Below are 23,911 nucleotides of genomic sequence, written 5' to 3'. Positions count from 1 at the left end.
TTAAAAGTGGTATAAATTTTGTCAAATTTTAAAAATTATGAGCTCGCCTGAACTTCAACTAGAAGTCTTTTAAAATTCCCTATCAACTTTACAATGTCAACAAACGATCATCATCATCATCATCATTAATTAGCCTATATTTGTCCACTGCTGAACGTAGGCCTCCCGTAAAATTTTCCACCTATTCCTATCTTGTGCTTCTTGCATCCAGTTTGTGGTGATGATGCTTGATATCATTCGTCCATCTAGTCGGTGGTCGTCCTCTGCTTCGATATGCCTCTTGCCTTGGTCGCCATTCCAGAATCTTTCTGGTCCATCTATCATCCGTTAATCTGGCAACATGTCCGACCCAAGCCCATTTAGCCATGGCTATTTTTTTTTTCAACTGCATCTGTGACTCCTGTTCTTCTTCTTATTTCTAGGTTTGGTACTTTATCTCTGATAGTAATACCTAATATTGATCTTTCCATAGCGCGTTGTGTGTTCCATAGCAACAAACGATACCAGATGTAAAATAGAAATTGATGGCATCAGTATTGAACAAGTAATGGAACTAAAATACCTGAGAAGAAAAAGAAGTGAGAGATCAAGTACAAAAAGCAAATAGACTGGCAGGATGCTTTAATAATACTGACTGAGATTACTGACTGACATTAACACTGAGATGAAGTCAAGAATTTATAAAGCCAGTGTAAGACCAATAATGACATATGCCTCAGAAACAAGACCCAACACAGCTACAACGCAAAGGCTACTGGAAACTGCAGAGATGAGAGTACTGAGAAGAATTACAGGAAATACGCTGAGAGATCGAAAGAGAAGTGAAGATATTAGAAAAACAGTAACGTACAGTGTATAAATGAATGGACACAAAATAGAAAAAACGAATGGAATAACCACATAAGCAGAATGGAGGGGACCCGTGTCGTCAAAATAGCAAGAGATAAATCACCAATCGGTAGAAGAAGTATCGGACGACCGCGCAAAAGATGGAGTGACAATCTTCCATAGAGGTATTAATCCGCCAATGAACAAGCAGAATTGCTTATAAAAAGGAAGAAGAAGCAGCACAAACGATTGTGCGTTTTTCGTCCGCCATTTTTTAAAATAAGTGCTGCCACCTATAGTCGTTTGAGAACGCGAGTTGTTTAGCATCACAAAGGATGAAGATTCGCCAAATTTTAGCACAAAATATTGACACATAACCTCAAAATTACATGAAACGTCAAAAATCGATTAATTATTACACGCTTAATTTTTTACCAAAAGAGTTCCTCTTTTATTTAATTAAAGGTTTTTGCGTTATAGAAAAATATTTGATCCAAAATGAGAGTTGGCATGAAATTCAAATTGATTTGCATTTGAAAATTTTAAACGCCTATAAAAATAACAAAAATATTAATAGCTCGAAAAAAATATGTGCAACGTATGATTATGATCACCAAAACTATGTTCCAGAATTTTTAAAGTGGTACAAGACTTAAAAATTTAAAAAATCGGTTTTTGCCGTTTTTCGCCCTTTATTGAGTTACATTTTTAGTTAGAGATGCGCTACTCTTTACTACTTTAATTTGGACCCCAGACAAACTATTTTCGATTCTTAGAACCAGAGTTCTATTGATTTAAAAGATAAAAATCTGATTAGAACGGTGTTCGCGTCGGTTTTCCGGCGTTTTTACCGTTTTTTTGCCGTTTTTAAGTTATATCTTTAGTTAGAGAGACTTTAACTACACTTTTGAGCTATGATTTGGCATCAATACCTTTAATTTGGACCCCAAATGAACTATTTTGGACTCTTAGAACAAGAGTTATGATGATTTAAACGACGAAAATTAGTTAAGCATCTTAGGTTTTTGGATATTTTGCCAATGATTATACCACTTTTCTCAAAAACTAAAATTAGGACCTCAAACTGAACCTTTGATTTGGCCAATACTTCCAATATAAGTTTTATATGATACAAAGATCTCTACCATCAATGAGTTTGGTTCTTAATATGTTTAAAAGTATCGTCCTATCTTTTTGACCTCTATTACTTTGGAATTGCTATAAAAACAGACTTTAGCCATTCCTTAGTTTCTTAACCAGTAGTATATACATCATCAAAAAACAACTAGAGCACCGATGTAGTCCTCTTGTATCATATTTAAGAGTTTAGCTGGAAAATTCTCTGATTTTATTGCATGACGAAATTCAGATTTTAAAATTTCAGGTCCTTCTTGATTAACATTGAGGTCCTTCTTGATTAACATTCAGGTTATCTTGAAACAATTCACTACTCTATGTTTTAAATATTTCTTGCTCATCAATGATAGTTTTCCGGCATTATCTACTGAGTACTAGTTAAGTGTTTTTCTTATTATATACAGGCCAGAAACTTCCATTTCTAAAGCCACATCTCATTAGCCTGATATTTTTTTTTTGTTATATTTCTCTTTGTTTTTTCTGTATTCGTCTGCTTTGTCCTTATATTGCCTTCTTTATTCAAGAAGGTCTAGTATTTCTTCCGTCATCCATTTGATCTATTAGCTACACTATATTCTTCTATTATCTTGGTCATATGTTCAAGAAATATTGTTTGTTTTCTCAACATTTTCGGTTGTTCTCATTTTTTTCATGTTTGTTTATCATTTTATATTTTACTTTTTTGACATCGGAAATAGTAAAATTTCTTTTACTGATGTTCTTGCTCTTTTTTTAAAGAGTTGTGATTAAATCCAATATTTGCTCCAGGGTATGTCGTAACTCTACTGATAGAGTTCCTAAATCTTATGTTGATAAGAATGGTAGAAATAGGTATGTATTTAAAAACAATTCAATCGAAGTTACTACTCCTCTGTCAATAGATTTATTAGCCAGTCAGATTCTTTCAATACTAGCAACTGCAGAGCAGACGAAAAGGGTTCCGGAACTTTGTCGAGCCAATCGTCATTCTCAGACGATGTTTCATTGTAGTGCACAATACAGATAAGCTCATTTGGTTTTTTGGCAGCAGCACTGTGGGATGCACTACTGGGGGATGCGAAATAGATCCTACTGGTTGCACATATTTTGTTCTTGAGATCGAATTGTAGTGATAGATAAAAGAAATCGTACGGCACCTGCTTAAATGCTTTCAGTGAAAGCGACAAATCAACGGATAACCTCAAAAGAAGTGGTGAAAACTTGCATGATCCTTTTTTATGATTTAAAGGATTGGGCAGGCTGGCTGCAGGAAATCGGAAATCTGGAAAGAGAGATTTTAATGTACCCCTCGAGCGGCAACAGTAGCATTCGTCGGCGCATGTAATCACTTGCAATAAATATTGTGGTTTACGACTGTTAATGCTCTACCATGCCAAATTAGTTTCTGCTGGGTTACGTAATACTTGAACGACCCATAGGTCAAGACAGGTCACGAGATGGATTACACTGTGTATTTTTGTTAAAAGAAATTTACACAAAATTCCAAGAGTTTTCATTCTCTCTATTTAGACTTATCTGTAAGTTTGAAGACTTTTGATCCATTGACCCTAAATTTGAGGTTTGTTGATCATTTCCTTCAGAAGTTATTGTGCAGATAGACAGACAGTAAAACAGAACGAAACGATTTCAAGGAGGTGCTTCCTAATCCTTAATGACGCGGTGGATTAATTTTGTCTCTAATTTGTAAATCAGTTTCAAAGATTTGCTCAATTTGCATACGTTGCACAATTTCCAATGCGTATGGAATATTTATTCGTTAAACATTTACTATTAATAGTTGTTTCTTTATATATAATGATTTGTTTTTTAATAAGTTATTGAATATTTAAAACTGAAAGTTATTGCTCAGTTACTTTTCTAGTCAAATTAAAATTTTAGTTTAATTAGTTCTACTCTGTTAATTTTTTGCGTTATCACTGATTACATAACTAACGGAGCTTGAAAGTACGTATATGTACTGTTGGGGCAAACAAGCTGCAGACCAAACTTTGAAAAACATAATGGAGCTACAATATTTGTCACTATTACTATTAGTGACTGTTTTTGCTGGAACGAATTGTGGTAAGCACTACATTTTTTTATAAATTCTCATATTTGTTTACTTATAGCATTTAAGTGCCATCGATGAAAAGTATTTAGGCTTTATGATTCTTTATGTAAAAGTTGCTAAAAGCATCCACTCGTATATGGTGTTATATAATTGTCAGATAGATGGATGGTTTATTTTCAGTTTCACTTTTTTTGACGGTATATCAAATTAATATACCCTTTCGTTTCGGAATATATAGACTTGAAGAATGTCTCAAGTTTAACGTTCGAAACACATTATTTATTTTTTACCAAAAGCTGAATCTTATTTTAATTGAACGCATATAATGCTGCAATATTACAGTAAAAAGTTTACCCAAAGTTTACCACGGAAATTGCTTATTATAAACGAAAGAATATCTTGGTTTCTAATAAAAATAAAAATTTTTATTTGTTGAAAAATTGTTATAAATAAACAGCTAAACTGTTTTTAAAACTGTGGTTTTAAAAACAGTTAAAAACTGTTTTAACTGTGGGTAAACTTTGTGCTGTAATGTAGCATTATATTCTTTTGATAACATTCAGCTTGTGAGTAAGAAATAAACAATATGTTTCAAAGTCAATGTCAAGTCTAAACCCTATTCATTCTACAAATTCCCAATCGTCAATAGAACCACTTGTAAGCCAACAGGGTCGTACTAATGTACGACCTATGTATCATATGCTTTTTAAAAATATTTACTTTTGAAACTGTTAGTGTAAGAATTTCTTGAAAATTAATCATTAAATCACAATTAAACTAAACTCTAAAAAATAACACGACTAGTAAATAACTTAACAATAACTGTAACATAAATATAACACAATATATTAACTTAAAAATCAACACGATACAATTTGAATTTAAAATGATGGCAAGTTGGGATCTGTAACATGAGAATCTGTCTAATAAATTATATTTAATAGCCTCTTGACGAATGAGACGGCGAATATCAACACGTGCTCATGTTTACTGATGGGAATTTGGTAAACGAATAAACTTTATATATCCCGAAACGCAACGGTATATCAATTTTTTATGGACATTTTAAACTGACGTATGCCATATAAAATTAAAATAGACCTATAGTAAAATTCAATAACCGATGCAGGGAGATGTAAACATTACCACGTGTAGGCCTGCAACAGGGCCGCATTTGGGATTATCTTTTTGTTTAGTCAGAATAATATATTATCTTATAAAATACGAAATTTATATTTTAATTTTGCAAAAGTGCTCGACAAAGAACCTGATTGTTTTAGTTGATATCCGATAATAGAAACCATTTATATAGGGCAAAAACCCAGGAATTTATTTTTTTTTTGCCAACAATTTTATGTACAGTTTCTACAAAAAATATAAGTTTTATTTTTATTTTTACTATACTTAGTTGTTTGTACAATTCTAAAAAGTTTCATAATAATAATAACAAAAAAAAAATATTCATTACTCAATAATGTTGAAATAATATATATATATATATATATATATATATATATATATATATATATATATATATATATATATATATATATATATATATATAATTATATAAATTTATAAAAAATTATAAGCAAAAATGTATGTCAAAAAAACTTTATGAGCACTTAATAATTTAATAAATTACCTGAAGGATTTTTTAAATCCATTGTTAATCCATCCAAAAAAGCTTGTCTTGATATTTTTACTGTAGTGTCTACCCATATTTTAGACTTTGTATGGCCAGCGTTCAACCATGTCTCATCCAGATAATATATTTTCCGCTTTTCCTCTCTATAAGCTTTTATCTTCTGAAGATATTCTCTTCGCCACATCACAATGTCGTCGCTATCTAGTAAAAGAGCGTTTCTTCCCCTACGTTTATATTGAAAATTAAGTTTTTTCAATATTCGGTAAAATGTGGTTTTCGAAAAGTTTGGCAAATCAGGGTCATCGTTCACCTTCTTTAAAACCTTATCAACGGTGGGTATTTCGTTGCTCATAAAAAAATTATGAATCAGTCTTCTAATGGCATTTTTGTCAAAATCATCAATTTTGTCAAACTTCTTTTTCCAGGTCAGACATACTTTTGGTCCAGCGAATTGATGATTCGTTTTGTATTCCTTTATCACCGTAAATACACTTCTATCACAAACTCCAACTTTATTAGCCACTTTTTTCACAATATCTTCAACCACTAACCCGGGATTTTCTTGTTTTTCACATTTAAAAACATTTAAAATGATTTCTTTAACTTCAACGCTAAGAGGGCTTCTTTTACTTCGTTTTCGAGGAGGACTCCATGTATTTTCAACCAATTCATCAGCAGAATCAGTGGAGGACATTTTTGGTTTCAATATCAGTTATTGAAATCCGTGGTTATTGTTACAGTAATCACAATCACATATAGATAGGGTCGTTATACAAATAAAAATATATACTTAAATAGTTTTAAATCGCACAACAAAAAATTGCTAATTCAACATTAACAGCATAAATATAATTTATTGTCCTTTAACCATCAAGATGACTAAAAATATACTCACAAATCGATTCAAATAACAAAATTTCAATACCGAAATATAATACTTACCGAAATTAAATCGTGTCCGAACCTGTATGAGTACCGACGACGTCGGCAATAACGAAATAAAGATGGACATTTCCGTTAGTTTTTAAATATTCTCGAAGAATTGTTACTTGCATGTATGCATAAAATATTCATTAATTTTATAAATCGGATTATTTTTTTACTTACTATGTATTCAGTGATAAAAATAATTTATATACTATGCAATAAACACTAATAGTTGAGAAAATAAAAAAATTAATAAAATGTCATAATTATACTGTTACTTATCGGAACGAGTAAACTCATTTGGAACATCTTTAACAATAATCTGTTAAAAGTAGGTATAGGTATTTTGAAACTAATGGATTTAAGTTTTCACCTCATATGTTTTGTTTTCTAAATTCAATGACCAACCCTTGGCTTTTTGTAGCAATTTTAATTGATTATTTGAATTTTACGTTCAAACTAAGTATTTTACGAAAAAAACACAAGATTAACTTTCGTCTTAAAATAACTTAAAACGTAATTTCGAAGCAAAAAACATTTTTTAAATTTGTTTAAAAATTGTTAAATAAATAAATAAATGTAATAAATAAATAATAATAAATCATTAATAATAAATAAATATTAAATAAATAATAAATAAAGAAATGTAATAAATAAATAATAAAAAATAATAGTAAATAAATAAATAGGTTGCCATCGAAAATTATATGATTTTATTTTACATGGACCATGATTGTAGAAAAAACTGAATCAAACAATACAACTGATAAAAAATCGCCTCATGGCCTCCAGGCGTCAGAACCGTAGGCGTACCTCAGAGAATTCACCATACACACATTTAAGTTTTCCTCATCGAGTTAGAATCTATGGAGAAGCTATGAGCATATTAACATGTATATTAAAACGGCGTCAGAAGGTGTGGTTAGCTATCATACCAATATGGCGGTGGAATCAGGGCCGGGCTCAATAATATAACTGCTATACAATTATGATTATTTATTCAGAAGATTTAAACATAATCTAAAAAGTGTAATACATTTTTAATAAAATATGATTTATTCAATCAAAATTAAAGGGGTTGTCATTGGGTAGCTATTAAAAAATCATGTGATGTACACTAAACGTATTAAAACGTATAAAAACAAGATGCACATTGATTAAAAGTGTAGCCTAATAAATGCCACTGTTAGTCTGTGGAAAAGTGTGCTTTATGGAAGATGGAAAATGCTCTGATCATTGGCAACACGGTTACACAAATAAGGGTACTACGGTATGGACTTCAGTCTGGTAGAGGTGTCTTGGTCGGGGTTCGACAGAGCTAGACTACAAGAGATTCGAGTGTGAGGTAAATACAGGTAAGAGAAGAAACTTTTGGGCACCACCCTATTTTTGAAGGAGCAGCGAAACCTAGTAAATACGAGAATGGATAGACAATTAGATAAGAGCGATATTGTGAAAGATATAAAGGTACAAGAACAGAAAGAAAATAGGACAAAAACAATATGAGAAAGATACAGATGCTAAACGGGAGCAAAAAGAGTCATCATCATCATCAACTAGCCTCTAACGTCCACTGCTGAACATAGACCTCTCGCATGCTCTTCCACTTAGTCCGATTTTGTACCATCTGAATCCAATTTGTAGTCACTCTTTTTATGTCATCTGTCCATCTCGTTGGGGGTCGACCTCTATTTCTGTTAGCTTGTATTTGGGATCTCCATTCCAAAATTCTTTTTGTCCACCGGTCATCAACTGATATTGCTACATGACCTGCCCAGTTCAACTTTAGTGGTAAAAAGAGTAGGGAAGAGTAATTATATCCCACTGTAAACACTAAAAATACGACATATATACATAGTATGTAAAGAAAAATTATTAATACAATCAAATAACAATTTGTACTTGAAAGAGATAATAATATAAATAATATTTTTAAAGGTATTAAATATACGGTATGAAATAAAAGAAAGAAAGAAAGTTCGTTAGAAATTTGACCAAAAATTAGTTCAATTAGGTATGTTTTAACTGTAGTGGCGGAAATTTCTAGGAACAGTAAAGCCTCGCCAAACAAAGCAGTGGTGTTCCAAAAAATACTTACGATTTAAATCAAACTGTTAAAGATAGGTACACACAATTTATTAAACAATGATATTAGATTATATTTTTGGCAATATTGTACTACGTTTTAGTACATATTATTATATTATATCACATATTGTACATATATTATCTGTATGTGAAACCATCGATATGTATTACAGTATTAATAAATAATAATTACAAAGATTGTTTTAACTTTAAAACCTTTATTATTTATATTATTACTCACTTAAACGTCACAAAGTTAAATAGAAGAATATACGAAATGATTGTAATAAAGTAAAAAACATAATACATACATACAGGACAGTTTGGAAAACTTATATTTACATAGGTTACATAGGTACATCGTAATGTTAAATTATATTATTCATTTTCATAATCAGATGCACTATCGTCGTCACTAGAATCATTTAAATCAATCCTTAATTATTCAGTAATTACATCTATGCGACGTTCACTTTCCAAATACTTATCTTCAACATTGATAACATGTTCACACACTTTCTTCCAGTTATCTACAGTTACTCTAGCAAATTCCTGTTCCACCAACACTTTTACTTCTTCTATCCCAAATCTTTCACAATTCTGTAGAGAGAACTCACACTTCCAGTCCACTCGTACATCTCTTCAAGCCTTTTCTGCAAAAGCTTCAATGATACACGACAACGTTCAGTCTCATGAAAACGGTGAATGGTATTTCTAATGAACTGTTTGTCATACTCCCTCAAGTCTGTCACGGCTGCTTTCCTTTTAGCAAGTGTTGTAGCTGGAAATTTTAGTGTATATTTGACTCTGCGTTTGTTAACATACTCGCTTGTATCCTTTCTACTGTACGTAAGGATACTCCAGTAGCTTCACTCACACGTTGTTTAATACTGATTCGATTATCTTCAGGAAATAGTATTTGCATATATCTAAATACATTGTAAACTATTCCTTTGGATTCTGCTGTCAATCTGATCTGTTTACTCGTACTACACTTAACCATCTTCATTTTACAAAATAGTTCTAATACGCGTGGTAGCACCTTTCTTGTTGAGACTCGACAACGTAATGGGACTAATTTACGAACTCGTTTGAAATCCAGTTACCAGAAATTCTCAGAAATAATACTAATCAGTTCTTTGTATGTCCTTAATGAACTCAAAAATATTATAAAAAGCTTAGAAATTGTTAATTAGTATCTTTTTATTTTGTTTTAATTATTATGTATTTTATTGGAAGTGGATGTTTTAATTGCTATATTGCAAACTTTTACTTATAAGATTTTTTATGAATACTATTAACTTATTCTCTGAAGTACGGGCCATTACTTTGTTTACATATTTTTATACTAACCTATGTAATGTTGTTCCTGAAGATTTTTTATCAACATTGCACCTGCTACTGTAACTACGTTGAGAACGAGAAATCAATATTATGGACTATCACAATATAATATTACAGTTATTATAAAAATATTAAAACTAAAAAATATATATTAAAATATATTATTATATAAAAACAACAAACGTAAACAATTATGCACGATCTGACACAGCGATCATAACAATATGGCCGAAGTGAAGTCCTTTTTAGTCACGTGATGTCCTCTCCATAGATTCTAACTCAATGGTTTTCCTTAAGTCCTTGTGGCTATAGGCATGCCTTCCGTTTTTCCATTGCGTGTGAAGACACCTTTAGAATTTGTACGAGTATTAAGTCAGTTGAAATCGATTTCGATACTCTAGTACTTTTTGGTATACCTAACGATAAGTCATATTTTACCTAGAATATTATAGGAACGTAATAGCATATTTTAAGAGATAGAATAAAATTGCTTTGAAAACAGTTTTTAATCTTTTGCATATTTTTATTTATGACGATTTATATTTCTAATCAATATAATTTTCAGATTTTGGAAATCTCACATCACCAGTAAATTTCGATGATGCTAATCTAAACGAAACTGAAGTCGTGTTCGACACATACAAAGTATTGGACCGCGGAATGAACAAAAACGGCCCAAAGGGCTCCCATTTCGACATATACCCCACTAAATTCCTCATACACGGGTACGGCCAAAACGGTCAAAGTTATTGGGTACTAACGGCAAGAAATGCTTACTTAGATAAAAGAGAACCTCACAATGTTGTTATTGTAGATTGGGGCAAAGGTGCTACTAACTTCGAGACAGCCGCGGCGAATACAAAAAAACTTGGAGAACTGATTGGACAGTATATTATCGATAATGAAATTGAGCTAGAGGATTTGCAACTTATTGGTGAGTGTTTATTGTGTTTTAATAAATGAAGCCTCTGGTTGTAAAACTTATTACGTGTCAAAGTTGTATAGGTAATGCAGAAACTATTGATTTACCGTAGAACGGGGTGACTTTGTTAATTTTTTCCGTATTTTCTAGCGTAACTTTTGAACGGGTCATCCCAAAAATGTGGAAAAGTCACCATTGGGATGCATTTTATGTTTATTTAATTTAAATTGATAGTATATATGTTTTCAAATTGAGGATTTTCTCAAAAAAAAAAATAAAAAAGTGTATATTAAAGTCACCTTGTGGGGTCACTTTGATCCATTTGTCTCATTTTGGAATAGCTTAGCCGATGCATAGAAGCTGTTGTAATATCAATGTCAACCCATTTTGTAATCGATCAAGTCAATTTTTAGATATTTCAATTTTATTGTGGGGGCGACTTTAATAGCTGCTACAGACACAATAATTAGTATATAATAAATGATTCTAGAAGTAGCTAATACTTTGAGGTAAAAAACATTTTAGCAAATTAGTAAAACAATATAAAAAAGTAAAAGAAAAGTCAAAAGAATATATTATGAAAGGCAAACAAAATAAGTTTTTTTTCTTTAACATCAACTCTGCCAGGAAATATGCATTTCGTTGCTGTTTCATTTGTTTCAACCGATGGGGTCTTCAGAATTGCTAAGATATCAGCGAAAGGAGCATTAAATTGCATCCTTTTCCGGTGTATCTGTTGCTATAACGCTTTTTCTAACATTTCTACGTTTTCTCTTTTCATCACGAGGACCAGATTTTAAAGGTAGTCGAAATATTTCTGGTGTTATTAATACTTTGGTGGTGGACTGGGAAGGCTGGTCAATGGATTTCTCTGTGTCTGCAACATCATCCGCGATTTTGCTTGAGCCTGCTTGGTTTTTTTCGTTACGTTGTGGCGTTTCAGTTATTTCAGAGGTTGGCTCATCTGATGTATTGTTGGGTTCAGGACGGTCTGTAACACTGCTTGGCAAAAAATCTTCGTCGCTAAATATGTTTCTGTTAAATGGAAAAATTCCACACTTGGAGAAGGCAGCGGCTATGTTCAATGGGGTCGTAGCTCTGGGATAAGCATGGCCGACAAACTCAGCCACTTGATAAATGGTGACAGGCTTTCCTGGGTTACAAAGCACCCAGGATTCTAAAGCGGCATGATAATATGTCTTAAACGGACTTCGCAGTCCAACATCTAAGGGCTGCAATTTAGCTGAAGTGTGCGGAGGAAGTGTGAGAATTGTTACTCCAGAATTTTTTGCCAAAGCCAAGGCCTCTTTGGAGAAATGCGATTCGTGGTTATCCATGATGAGTAATGACGGATTTTCAGGAGTTAAATTGGTATGCTGGATAAATTGTTTTATTACGTCAACAAACAGATTACTATTCATCCAACCAGATGGAGCCACCAATCCTAACTTCCCAGGGGGAGCTCCGTGCAACATCAGGTCTCTATAATTCTTTCTGGGAAAAACAATGGCAGGAGGTATTGCATGCCCTGTTGCGCTTACCATGCAACATGTAGTAACCAAAGTTCCCTTTTCACCGCTAGTAACCTTTCCTACATTCGACAAACCAGTTGGGGCAATTACCTTTTGGGGTTTCTGAACAGTTGATGTTCCCGTTTCGTCCAAATTATAAATGCGTGTGCCATCAGCAAATTTGTCATTTCTATTAAGAACATTTGATAAATTATCAAAAAAGGTTTTCACATTTTCTCGGTTAAAGAACGTTGCTCTTGCAAGACTGCAGGGTTCTGGCTTTCTCAACGAGATATCTGGATGTCGATTTCTAAAACATCTAAGCCATTCTACACCAACTATGGAATTTCTTTCCCAGGAATCTGGCATTTTAATGTTGTTTAGCCTAGCCATTTCATAAAAAACTTGCCTGCAGTCTTTTGTGGTGAGTCCGTAGAGTTTTAGTGCACAATTCTTGAAGTACCTATCCAATTAATACATTTCGTAGTTGGGAACCAAAAAAATGTTGCCTTGATTTTCTCTTTTTCTACATAGCGGCGAAGTGTAGGATAAAGAATTTCGGCTGCTTTAGCTGCCTTTCGTATACGCATGCTTTTTCTACTGCTTCTAAAGCCTTTCTCATATTTTCTTGTGTAGTTACTCCAATTTTTCTTTCCTTAGTTTTGTTTCGCGGCATTCTAGAAAATAAAAACGTAAAATTGTTATTCTACAATGTGTTTAGTTCGAGTCTAATAAATAAAAACAATAAACATAAATGTACTTTTTAAGTAAAATTAACTTCGTTCACATTTTTTTTTTAAAGAAACACTCACAAAAAAGTATCTGGTCCACAGTGAACCGGTTCACTGTGAAACAGAATCGATTGATTCACTGTGGACCACCCTGTACATTATTATATTTTAGGTTAGAAAAAATAAGAAAAAAGCTTAACACACTTGCAACTATATTACATAAGTATGGCCAAATACCTATAGAAAATTATGTAAAAGGTTTGCTCTTAAATATAATCAACGCAAGGACATTAAAAATCGTAATACTTACTTTAAATATATAAGTTTTTCCCTCTAAAAACAACAATTGGCTCGCACCTCCTATAAACTTTGCAGCACGTGTCGGTTAACTGACCGGATCCGGATGGATTTGTAAGTCAACGTCAACAGTCAACTGTGGATTGTGGTTAATATTCGTAGAACGCAAGTTTCTGGCGTTGCCATATTTCCTAATATTTCGGTGGTACACTGTACCCCACTGGTTCACTGTTAAACATCTTACCCTACATGTGCCGGTTTCGATTCTTCAATGGGCAAAGTTTCTGGATACTTTATCGGTAATTCCATAATAAAATCTTTCGGTTTGGCTCGCTTTAAAACATATTTACCATCACGAGGAGAATAAACTGCACTATTCGTTTTGCATATTTTTCCACGAGGGTAAAATCACTATCATGTCTTGTTTGGGTATTTTTCTTACAGTTTTATTTATTTTATTAACTCAATTGTATTCCTTTTCACTGCTTTTATAAATTCATTTCTGTTTTCTAGAAGTTGTTTTGTTTTTAGGGAGTTTATCATTGCTACTCTTTTGATGGATAGTAGTTCTATTTGCTACTTCAGTAGTAATTTTAATAAATCCTTAACATCGACACTTTCTTGTGGGTGTCTAGCATTTTCATTGAGTATTTTATCTAACTGTTATAAAATATGGATAGCCTACGTAATTATACATGATGTTACAATCATTTAAAACAACTTTATTCGAACACCAACTTGTTTACAATATTTTAACCTTAGATAAGGAAAGAGAGAGGACAGGTAACACTCATTTAATAAACTTTCGAAAAGTGAAGCCAGTTTCGATGTGACCGCCACGTTTTGGTGCCTGTACGTTGCCCATTACTAGACTTCGGCAAATATGCATATTGCATATTTTGCATATTGTGCATATTTTATGCAAATATTTCATATTTTGGCATATTTGTATAAAAGTTTGCATAAACTGCATAAAAGTTCAGATTTTTATACTTGTTTATTTTTATACTATTTGAAAATTTTTAAACATACCAATTTATTTCAATTCTTGTATAAAATTTTGTAGTCATTTTAATCAAGAAATGATCTAAGTACGTAATCTCTACAGGTACAAAACATTTACAATTTCAAAGAAGATCAATTTAAGTAGCCCTCAACATTCTTAGAAAGTCTCGGTCACTGAGGCATTCAGTTATTGGATAATCGCTAAGGGTTCGCTCATTTGCATTTTATGATCTAATCCCCAAATCTATCTACAATTTATTGTATCTTAACAGCAGGTAAACGGCTAATAGTTTTGTTCCTAATTTAGGGATTTTCCAAAATCTCCCAGTTTATTGAATTAGGTACCTAAACATTTCTAATTTGATGCTCAGATTTGTAAATCATTTCTGTTTTGATATTCAAAGCGTAAACACTCGTTGTGCGTAACAAAAAGGAAGATTGTGATTTTATAATGCCTAAAACAACCAGTGCTTCAACTTGGATTAAACCTTATAAAGAGCTGTCTATGGATATGGGAAAAATCTACTGTTCAGTCTGTGGCAAAATTGTAAGTATCTAATATTTTCTATTAAATATCTAATATTTCATACATACAGGGTGTTTCCAAATGACACTTACAACGTTTGACTGTAGATACTTCTCGAAAAATTGAACAAAACGATATAGTTAATGAGGGGTCAAACTTATTTACTTTTCGAGATACAGGGTGTTAAAATTAAAAAAAATTAAATTCTTTTAGTTAATAACAACAATAACTTTAAAACCAATAAACGTATTTACTTGAAATTTAGTACTCGTAGGTTGTTTTTAAATGAAAAATAGCTTCCTTTAGTGAGAAAAAATTGTACATGGTACAATACAATGGTGTGTATTTAGAAAAATTTTTCACCTTTACTTTTTTTTATGAAGTCAGCTATTCTAAAACACAATTATTTTTATTGTAATTGAATTAACAAAAAAAAACTTTTGTTGAATTTTAAAATAAGTTATATGATGTACTAATGGTTAGTAACAAAAACTAATTTGTGGATTAATACTGCATTTAAAACACTTAGCGAGTGTTTTTTTTCCAAACCAGTTATTTGATTAACCAAAAACACCTTGTATATTTTTATATTTTAAAGGTTGGGTTAAAATAAAGGTTTTTATTTTTATTTATAGATAGCATGTGAGAAGAAATTTCACATAGACCAACATGTGAGAACTGCTTCACACATTGCAAAAAAAGGAAAAATAGGAGGAAAACATCAAACTTCAATGGATAAATGTTACCAATCTACTTCAAAAAAATTAGATGAGCAAGAAACTTTTAATGAAGACTTGTGTCGCGCATTAGTGTCTGCAAACATACCGCTTTCAAAATTAGCAAATGTAAATTTTAGTTCGTTTCTAAAAAAATATTGCAAACTTAATGTTCCAAGTGATCGGTCTCTAAGAAGAAATAATGTGAACGGGCTATACTCGTCGGTGTTAATTAATATTAAGGAAGAAATTGCAGGTAATTATTTTTACACATCTGTAGACGAAACCACTGATTCCTCAGGAAAGTATATTGCTCATTTATTGATTGGTGTTCTTAAAGAAGATACCTTACCAAAATCTCATCTTATTTCATGCCAGCAACTTGAGAAAACAAATGCTTTAACAATTTCGCGTTTTATACAAGAAACATTAGCAACTTTTTTTCTTCCGACAACTATTCCTTCTAATAAATTACTGCTTATTTTATCGAATGCTGCTCCTTATATGGTGAAAGCAGGACAAAATTTAAAAATATTTTTCTCAGATTTAATACATGTTACTTGTGTAGCGCATGGATTAAACAGAGTTGCAGAGGAAATACGAAAAAAGTTTCCTCTTGTAAATACCATGATATCCAGTGTCAAAAAAGTATTTCTTAAATCTCCTATAAGAATTCAACTTTATAAAGAAATGCTACCTAACATTCCTCTTCCACTACAACCTATTTTAACGCGATGGGGAACATGGTTAGAAGCAGCTAATTTTTATGCAGATCATTTTGTTAAAATAAAGAACATAATTGATACGTTAACAGATGAAAGTTCCCAATCTCTTTTGGATTCTAAACAAACTTTTCAGAGTAACTTGCTTCAACAAGAACTTTCATTTATAAAATCAAATTTTAGTTTTGTTCAAAAAACAATTACTCAGTTAGAATCACCAAAACTGTCATTGTTCGAAAGTACAGCATTAATAAAAGAATTTGCGTCATGTTGTCAGAACGTTAGAGGTAATATTGGAAAAGATATTTTAAAAAAATTTGAAGCTACTATGGAAAAAAATAAAGGTTACCATATTCTTTCTGAAGTAGTCAGTGTTCTAGCTGGAAATATTTCGGAAACAATTAATTTAGAACCAAATGTTTTGGTTAGTTTGAAAAATGCTCCCGTTACATCAGTTGATGTTGAACGAAGTTTTTCCATATATAAATATATGTACTCAGACAGAAGCCACAAGTTTTTGTTAGAAAATTTTGAACACCACTTGGTCATTTATTGTTACCATAATTCTAAATAAGTTTATCCATACTTAAAAATGATGTAGTTACTTAAAATAAATGTAAATCTTAATGAATAGTAGGAAATATTTAGTTATGTACACTTTTTTTTTTAAATAAAATTGTTACTATTTTACGATTTTTTTATTTATTTGTATGCATATTTTGTAAAATATTTGCATATTTTCGGGTAAACACGTGCATATTTATGCGCATATTTTCTACATTTTTATTTGCATATTTGCCGAAGTCTACCCATTACTACCTCTCGCAGGGTTACCAGGTCTACTGATTTTTCAGTAGATCTACTGATTTTAACTTCAATTTACTGATTTACTAAAACACTCTACTACGATCTACGATCTACTAAAAAATATGTAATGATAAAATCATGTTCAAAAATGATCATTATGTCAGTTTTCAATTATAAATTTTGAAAAAAAAAATTATTTATTGAGATTATATCCATTATTCTCAATCTACTGAAGAAATAAAATATGATCTGGTCAATTCTGGTGCCGGCTTCAATCTTATGCATCCCTTCTCTTTCCTTATCTAAGATTTTAACACAATAACTCAATGACAACTATAAACTTCAAACTGTCAACGTCAAAACTGTCAACTTCCTCTGTTTATATACATTTTCTGACGTTCCAGACTTCACTAGATGTTTCAGGATTTTTCGATGGCATCTCGAATATATAGAATTTCAATACTTCTTCTTCTTCGTTAGGGGACTTTTTCTATGGAGGATAAATCTTACGAAACTTTCACAAGAATATCTGCTCCGGCAATCATTCTCTGGAACATAAAACGTTATTAAGTTTTTCAGTAATTGTCGAAAGACGAATTAAAGAAAAAATGAGTTGCTACAACGTATACAAAATAAATTTAATTTCAGAAAATCCAGGATAAACAAAAAATGATATTTAAAAATCTATTATCTATTTTAAATTCTTTTTCAGGATTTGGTGTGGGTGCCCATGCAGCCGGACAGGCAGGAAAATATGTTGCTAATGTTACTGGTCAGTATGTAGGTAGAGTAACTGGTCTTGATGTAGCTAGTCCTAAATTTGAATTGGATTCTGTGCCACCAGAAAGCAAATTTCAAAAAACTGATGCAATTTTCGTAGATGCTATCCATACAAACGTAAAAAAGTGGGGATATAAGGCTCCGCTTGGGCACGTAGATTGGTACGTAAACGGTGGAGATGTTCAACCAGGATGTCCTACCTTAGATGTTCCAGATACGGGTAAGAAAAAGATCAATTTTTGTCATAACAAAAAATAAATAAAATCAAATATATTTTGCCTTTAAGAATTAGTTGTAGTATTCTATATCGATTTCCCCTCACTATATGTCCCAGATAATTTAGTAATTCTCTATCTTGACCCTCGTTAGTTTTCCTGTCATCGAAGGTAGTTTTCCTTCAATATTCGTCTATAAATCCACATTTCTAATGCTTCAATTCAGTTCCAGTTATCAGGTTCGCCTCACATTTTTTTATGTAACGAGACGTGGGATTACTTTCAGGAGCCACTTTCTTGACCATCTTGCCTTTTTCCTTTTCATTCCTTTTCCCTCAGTCGCTGTATCGTTATAGTTGATAAATAAAAGAAAGCATCTCGACTAGACTATTAACCATACATGGGAATTATCACATCGCCACTAAACGTTTATGTCGAGTGTCCACCCCTCTTCAGTTTTGACTTACCAAAAAGATGGTCGTGATCGTCTAAATATCGTGTATAGTTCCTTCCCATAGATCTCTCTGTCTCTTTTTTCTTTCTCTGTCTCTCTCTCTCTCTCTCATATTTTACCAAATAAAGGGTGTTTTTTAGAGGTAACACTTTTTAAACTCTCAGCCATTTTGACAGCTGTCAAATGATTTATGTTAAGTTTGGTTTGGCATTTCAGCATAAATAGACTTGACGCCTGAACAACGCTTCCAAATTGTACAAATTTATTTTGAAAATTATGATTCTGTTCGAAATACGTATAAAGTACTACGTCTATTTTATAGTAAATATAATATTCTATCAGAGCAAGTAATTCGATTAATCATGGAACGTTTTTGCACCACGCTGAATGATAATACGCATCCACAGACATATCGTTCAGTGCGTACAGAAGAAGTTGTTGCTGCTGTAGAGCTTAGCATACAGAAAGACCCGATTCAGTCTATGTGCCATCGTGCACAGCAGTTGTATACGTGTCCATCCACTTTATGGAATATTTTGTGGAAAGATATTGCTTTGTGTGCTTACAAAATCCTACTCATGCAGAAAATGAAGTAACATAATCACCTAGCAAGGCGTAGGCGAACCCTCTTGTTACAAATAAATACGTTACCGATGAACACTAACATTATACAAGTCTATGCACCCAAAGCAGACCACAGTGATGACGAAATATCAGAATTTTATAAACAAATAAGCAGCCTTATAAGAAATATACCGAGATATGAACTCCTTATAGCCATGGGAGAGTTCAATGCTAAAATAGGTAACGGAAAAGAAAGGCAACGTATTGTATATTTCGTACTATTCTATTTTCTGTCATTCTTTCGATGTGTTGATTCCATTCCACTTTTCTTCTTTTGGTCCAAGCGTTTATTTCCTCTATACCACATCTCGCTCGTATTTCCTCACTTCTTACTCTATCTTTTAGAGTTTGGTTTGTTATTTTTCGTAAGACTTTCATTTCTGTTGTTTCCAGTAGTCTTTGTGTTTTCGCCGTATCTGCTCTTGTTTCCGCTGTGTACGTCATTATCGGTCCTATTGTTGATTTACATATCCTGGTTTTCGTTTACGTTGTGAGGTATTTTTTTCTCCAGATTGTGTTGTTGAGATATCCTGCTGCTCTGTTTGCCATGTTCACTTGTTTTTGTACTTCTTCTTCCACTTTTCGGTAGCTTGACAGTTTTATTCCCAAGTATTCAGTTTCCATCACTTGTTCTATTATTTTGTTATTTACTAGTTTACATCGTCTCGGTTACGCTGATATCACTATCGTTTTAGTTTTCTCTGTTGAGATCTCCATGTTGTATATGAGCACCGTATCTTCGAATTCTTTAATTAACCTTTGTAGGTCATCTTCATTTTTGGCTGTTATTATGGCTTCGTCGGCGTAGCATATTATCCTTATTTCCTTTTCTACCATTCTATGTCTTCTTCTTTTTTTAACTTTCTTTATGATTCCATCCATTATCAGATTAAATATTAATGGGCTCAGCAAATCTCCTTGTCTAATGCCAGTTTCATATTTGATAGGTTGCGATAGTTTTCCTTTACATCTTACCATAGCTATGTTATCTTTATTATATTCTCAATGGTTTTTACTAAATCCAGTGATATTCCCTTTTCATATAATAAATGTATAGCGTCCCGAATTCTCACTCTATCAAACGCTTTCTTCAAATCTATCAGACACATATATGCTGGTTTGTTGTCTTCCAGCGACTTTACTTTTATTTGTCTTATTACAAAAATTGCATCCGTGCATGATCTTCCTGTCTGAAATCCTTGCTGTTCCTCTTGCAGGCATATTCGTTCGTTTATTTTTGTCGCTATTATTCTTGTTGTCAATTTGAATGTTGTATTTAATAGATTTATTGCTCGATAATTATTGGGGCCTTTCTCCTCCATATTTTAAGAGTTCATTTGGTATTTAATCTTCTCCTGGTGACTTTCTGTTTTTTAATTTGTTTATTCCTTCTTTCACATCGTGTTGGGAGATTTCGGTCTTTTCCTTAGTTATTATATTTGGCGTTTCTGGTAAAGGTACTTCGTTTTGTTTTTTAAACATTTCTGTCAGGAAGGCCACCCATGTATCCTCCTGTATGTGTTGTATTTCAACTAGTTCTTTCATTTCGCTTCTTTGTTGTCTTATGAAGCGCCACACTTGTTTCTGTTGTCCATAGAAATCCATCTCTAGTCCTTTTGTGAATCTTTCCCAGTATTCTGTTTTTGTTTTTCTTACCAATTGATGAATTTCAGTTCTTATTCTTTTATATTCTTCATATGATTCATTCTTTTTTTCTGACTTATATTTTAGGAAAGCTTTCTTTTTTTGCGACATTTTTGTTTAACCTCTAGTGTAAACCATGGTGTTTTTGTTGACCACTTTTTGTTTATTATTTTCGTTCCAAGGGCTTCTCGGGCAGCATCCAGAATATTTTTCTTAAGTTTTCTCCAGCTAGTCTCTACATTGCTTTCATTTTCGATATTCTCCATTTGTATTCTCTGTTCTAGCCTTTTTTGATATAATGATTTTATGGAGTCATCTCTTAAATTTTATAGTTTTATTATTTCCTCTGCATTGGTTTGTTTAAGCTTCTCTTTCCATCTTTCATTGAATCTAATTTTACCAAGTACCAAATAGTGATTGCTTCCCACATTGGGTGACGTCAAACTTCTCACATCCACTATCTGTTTATGGTGAATATTTCTGTTTGTGACCACAAAATCTATCATTGATCTATGTCCTCTTGTATTTTCAAACGTGAATTTGTGTTGAATTTTATGATCAAAAAATGTGTTGGTTATCCTTAGTTCGTTTGATGTGCAGAATTCTACCATTCTTTTTCCGTTTTCATTGATAACTCTTTCATTAAACCTTTGTTTTATTCCCGGTATTACTTCGTCTCCTATTCTGGTATTGAAATCTTCCAATAATATAAGTAATTCATTTTGCTTTACTTCTCTTTCCACTAATGTTTGTAGCTCATCATTACAAAGTTCTATACCTCTAAAAAAACCCTTTACCTTTACCTTTGGCAAATCAGGCCTGCTCTTCTGGGATTCCTTTTCAAAAGGAAAGTTTTCATTCTTTTATCAATTGAAATAGAACAATAAATTCTGTAGTTATGGCATTTATGATTGCTTCTTTTTTTTTAAGTGTATTTTGATTATCTTTGCTATTCACCTTGTATGATCTGTTCTTCTCACATGTCCATACCAAATTAAACGTTTTTCTTCGATGTAGCTGAGTATGTCTTGTTCTACTGCCATTCTTCGTTTTATCTCCTCATTTCTGATGCGATCCATTTTTGTCATTCTGCAGGTTCTTCTCATGAACTCCATTTCAGTTGCTGTGATTTTGGACCTGTTTCGTTTATTTATTACCCAATTATCTGCTCCATAGGTCAATATACCATAATATTATATATTATGGTTGTCTAATATAATGTGCAATTAATGAAATATTAAAATTTCTATTTACAGATGATTGCAGTCACTTACGCGTCAACGACTTATATGTTGAATCAATCAATTACCAGGCACCTTCCTATGAATGTACGGTAACATTTGACAATGGACAATCTGTAGTGACTAAAGTTCCGTTTGGAAGACAAGTGGTATTTGGACAACAAGTCAAGGAATATGAAAGAGGAAATTATACAATAAATACCAATAGCGTTCCTAAGTATTTGCCACGTTTTAAGTTTATAGGACTCAAATAAACACAAAAATTGGTTTTGGTTAAATTTTTCTAATAATTCTTATAATGTACCAATATTTTATTAAATTATTATGCAGTGAAAACTTTGCGCCTGTTTTTGTTTTCTTTCCTTTAGAGGAGAGGCACCGAATTCGAGACAGGCGCCTAATTTGAGACACCGTCGTATATTTGTGTACGATAGGGTGACATCTAGTGAAAATATTGAAAACTGATCATTCTGTGCAGTAGTGGTAGATCTACTTTTAGTTGACACTTAAACCTTTACCTTTGTTACCTTTATTGTTTTGTCGACGTTAATTTGATTTACACATTACACAAATTTTTTTCGGAATTTATAAAAACTTACAATACATCAAGGTAAGATGATTACATTTACTCCAATTATTTTTGTTTTGTTAGTTTAATATTAGTTAATACATTTTATGCAAATTAAACGGTAGTTGTGTGACATACATAACCAACAAAAATGCGTTTTATTTTTAACGGAAAAATCCTAATTTGAGATACCTGTAGGTTCCAAATTTGAGAGTGTCTCAAATTAGGACCCCGTGTAAAATTTTTATTTTTATGTGTTTTCTGTTTGTAGATGCCGTCAAAAAATAAAAAATGGAACGCAAATGATATGATACGGGCTGTAAATACAGTAAGAAATAGAGAGATGGGCTATTTAAAGGCCTCAAAAGTTTTTGGTGTGCCAAAAGGTACCTTAGAACGATATGTGAAATCAGACAAGACTCCAGAAGAACTCGTCGGGATATCAATTGGCCGCCGACCTATCTTCCTTTGGAATTAGAAAATGAGTTGGTTGAGTATGCCCTAACTATGAAGCAACGTTATTTCGGGCTAAGAGCGCGTGATATAAAACGACTGGGATTTCAACTTACAATACGAAACTCAATACCACATCAATTTAGTGGAGTCAAAAAATCAGCCGGAAAGAAATGGTTGAGGCTCTTTCTGAAAAGGCATCCGACGCTTTCAATGCGTACTCCTCAGGGAATGTCATGTGCTCGATATACTTTTACTCAGAGTAAAATCTTTTACTCCTGAAAATGTATCCAAGTTCTTTGACCTGTGTGACCTGTATAGAAAACTGGCTTAGAGGAAATCAGTTGAGTGTTGTGTCGCCTTATGCCGTTGCCAGTATTTTTTGTAAAGCGTATAACAAAGCTGCGACGATGGAAATATCTTGCAATGGTTTGCGAAAAACTGGACTAGTCCCTATTTGTCGCCATATTTTTAGGGACTTTGAATTTGGAATTCAAGAGCACTTAGAAACACAAAACGAAAGGAACGAACAAATAATAAAACCAAACCATGAACAACCAAATCATCCAATGCGAGGACATAGAACTCCTAGTCTACCACTACCTCATCAACAACTTGTTTCTCCGAAAGACATCTGTCCAATCCCTACATACGAGAGAGATACCTACCACTA

General features: G+C 32.4%; 1 protein-coding gene across 1 annotated transcript; it reads left to right on the top strand.

The window, feature by feature from the left end:
- Positions 1-3,883: 3,883 nt before the first annotated feature.
- On the top strand, positions 3,884-22,556 carry LOC140436533 (lipase member H-like). Its single transcript, XM_072525421.1, has 4 exons — positions 3,884-4,026; positions 10,588-10,956; positions 17,972-18,259; positions 22,233-22,556. Exons 1-4 carry the CDS (start codon positions 3,918-3,920, stop codon positions 22,469-22,471), a joined length of 1,005 nt encoding a protein of 334 aa, XP_072381522.1. The 5' UTR covers positions 3,884-3,917; the 3' UTR covers positions 22,472-22,556.
- The last annotated feature ends 1,355 nt before the right edge of the window (positions 22,557-23,911 follow it).

Source organism: Diabrotica undecimpunctata, chromosome 3 (assembly GCF_040954645.1).
Source record: "Diabrotica undecimpunctata isolate CICGRU chromosome 3, icDiaUnde3, whole genome shotgun sequence".
Classification (NCBI taxonomy): domain Eukaryota; kingdom Metazoa; phylum Arthropoda; class Insecta; order Coleoptera; family Chrysomelidae; genus Diabrotica; species Diabrotica undecimpunctata.
This window is presented reverse-complemented; position numbering and strand designations above follow the sequence as displayed.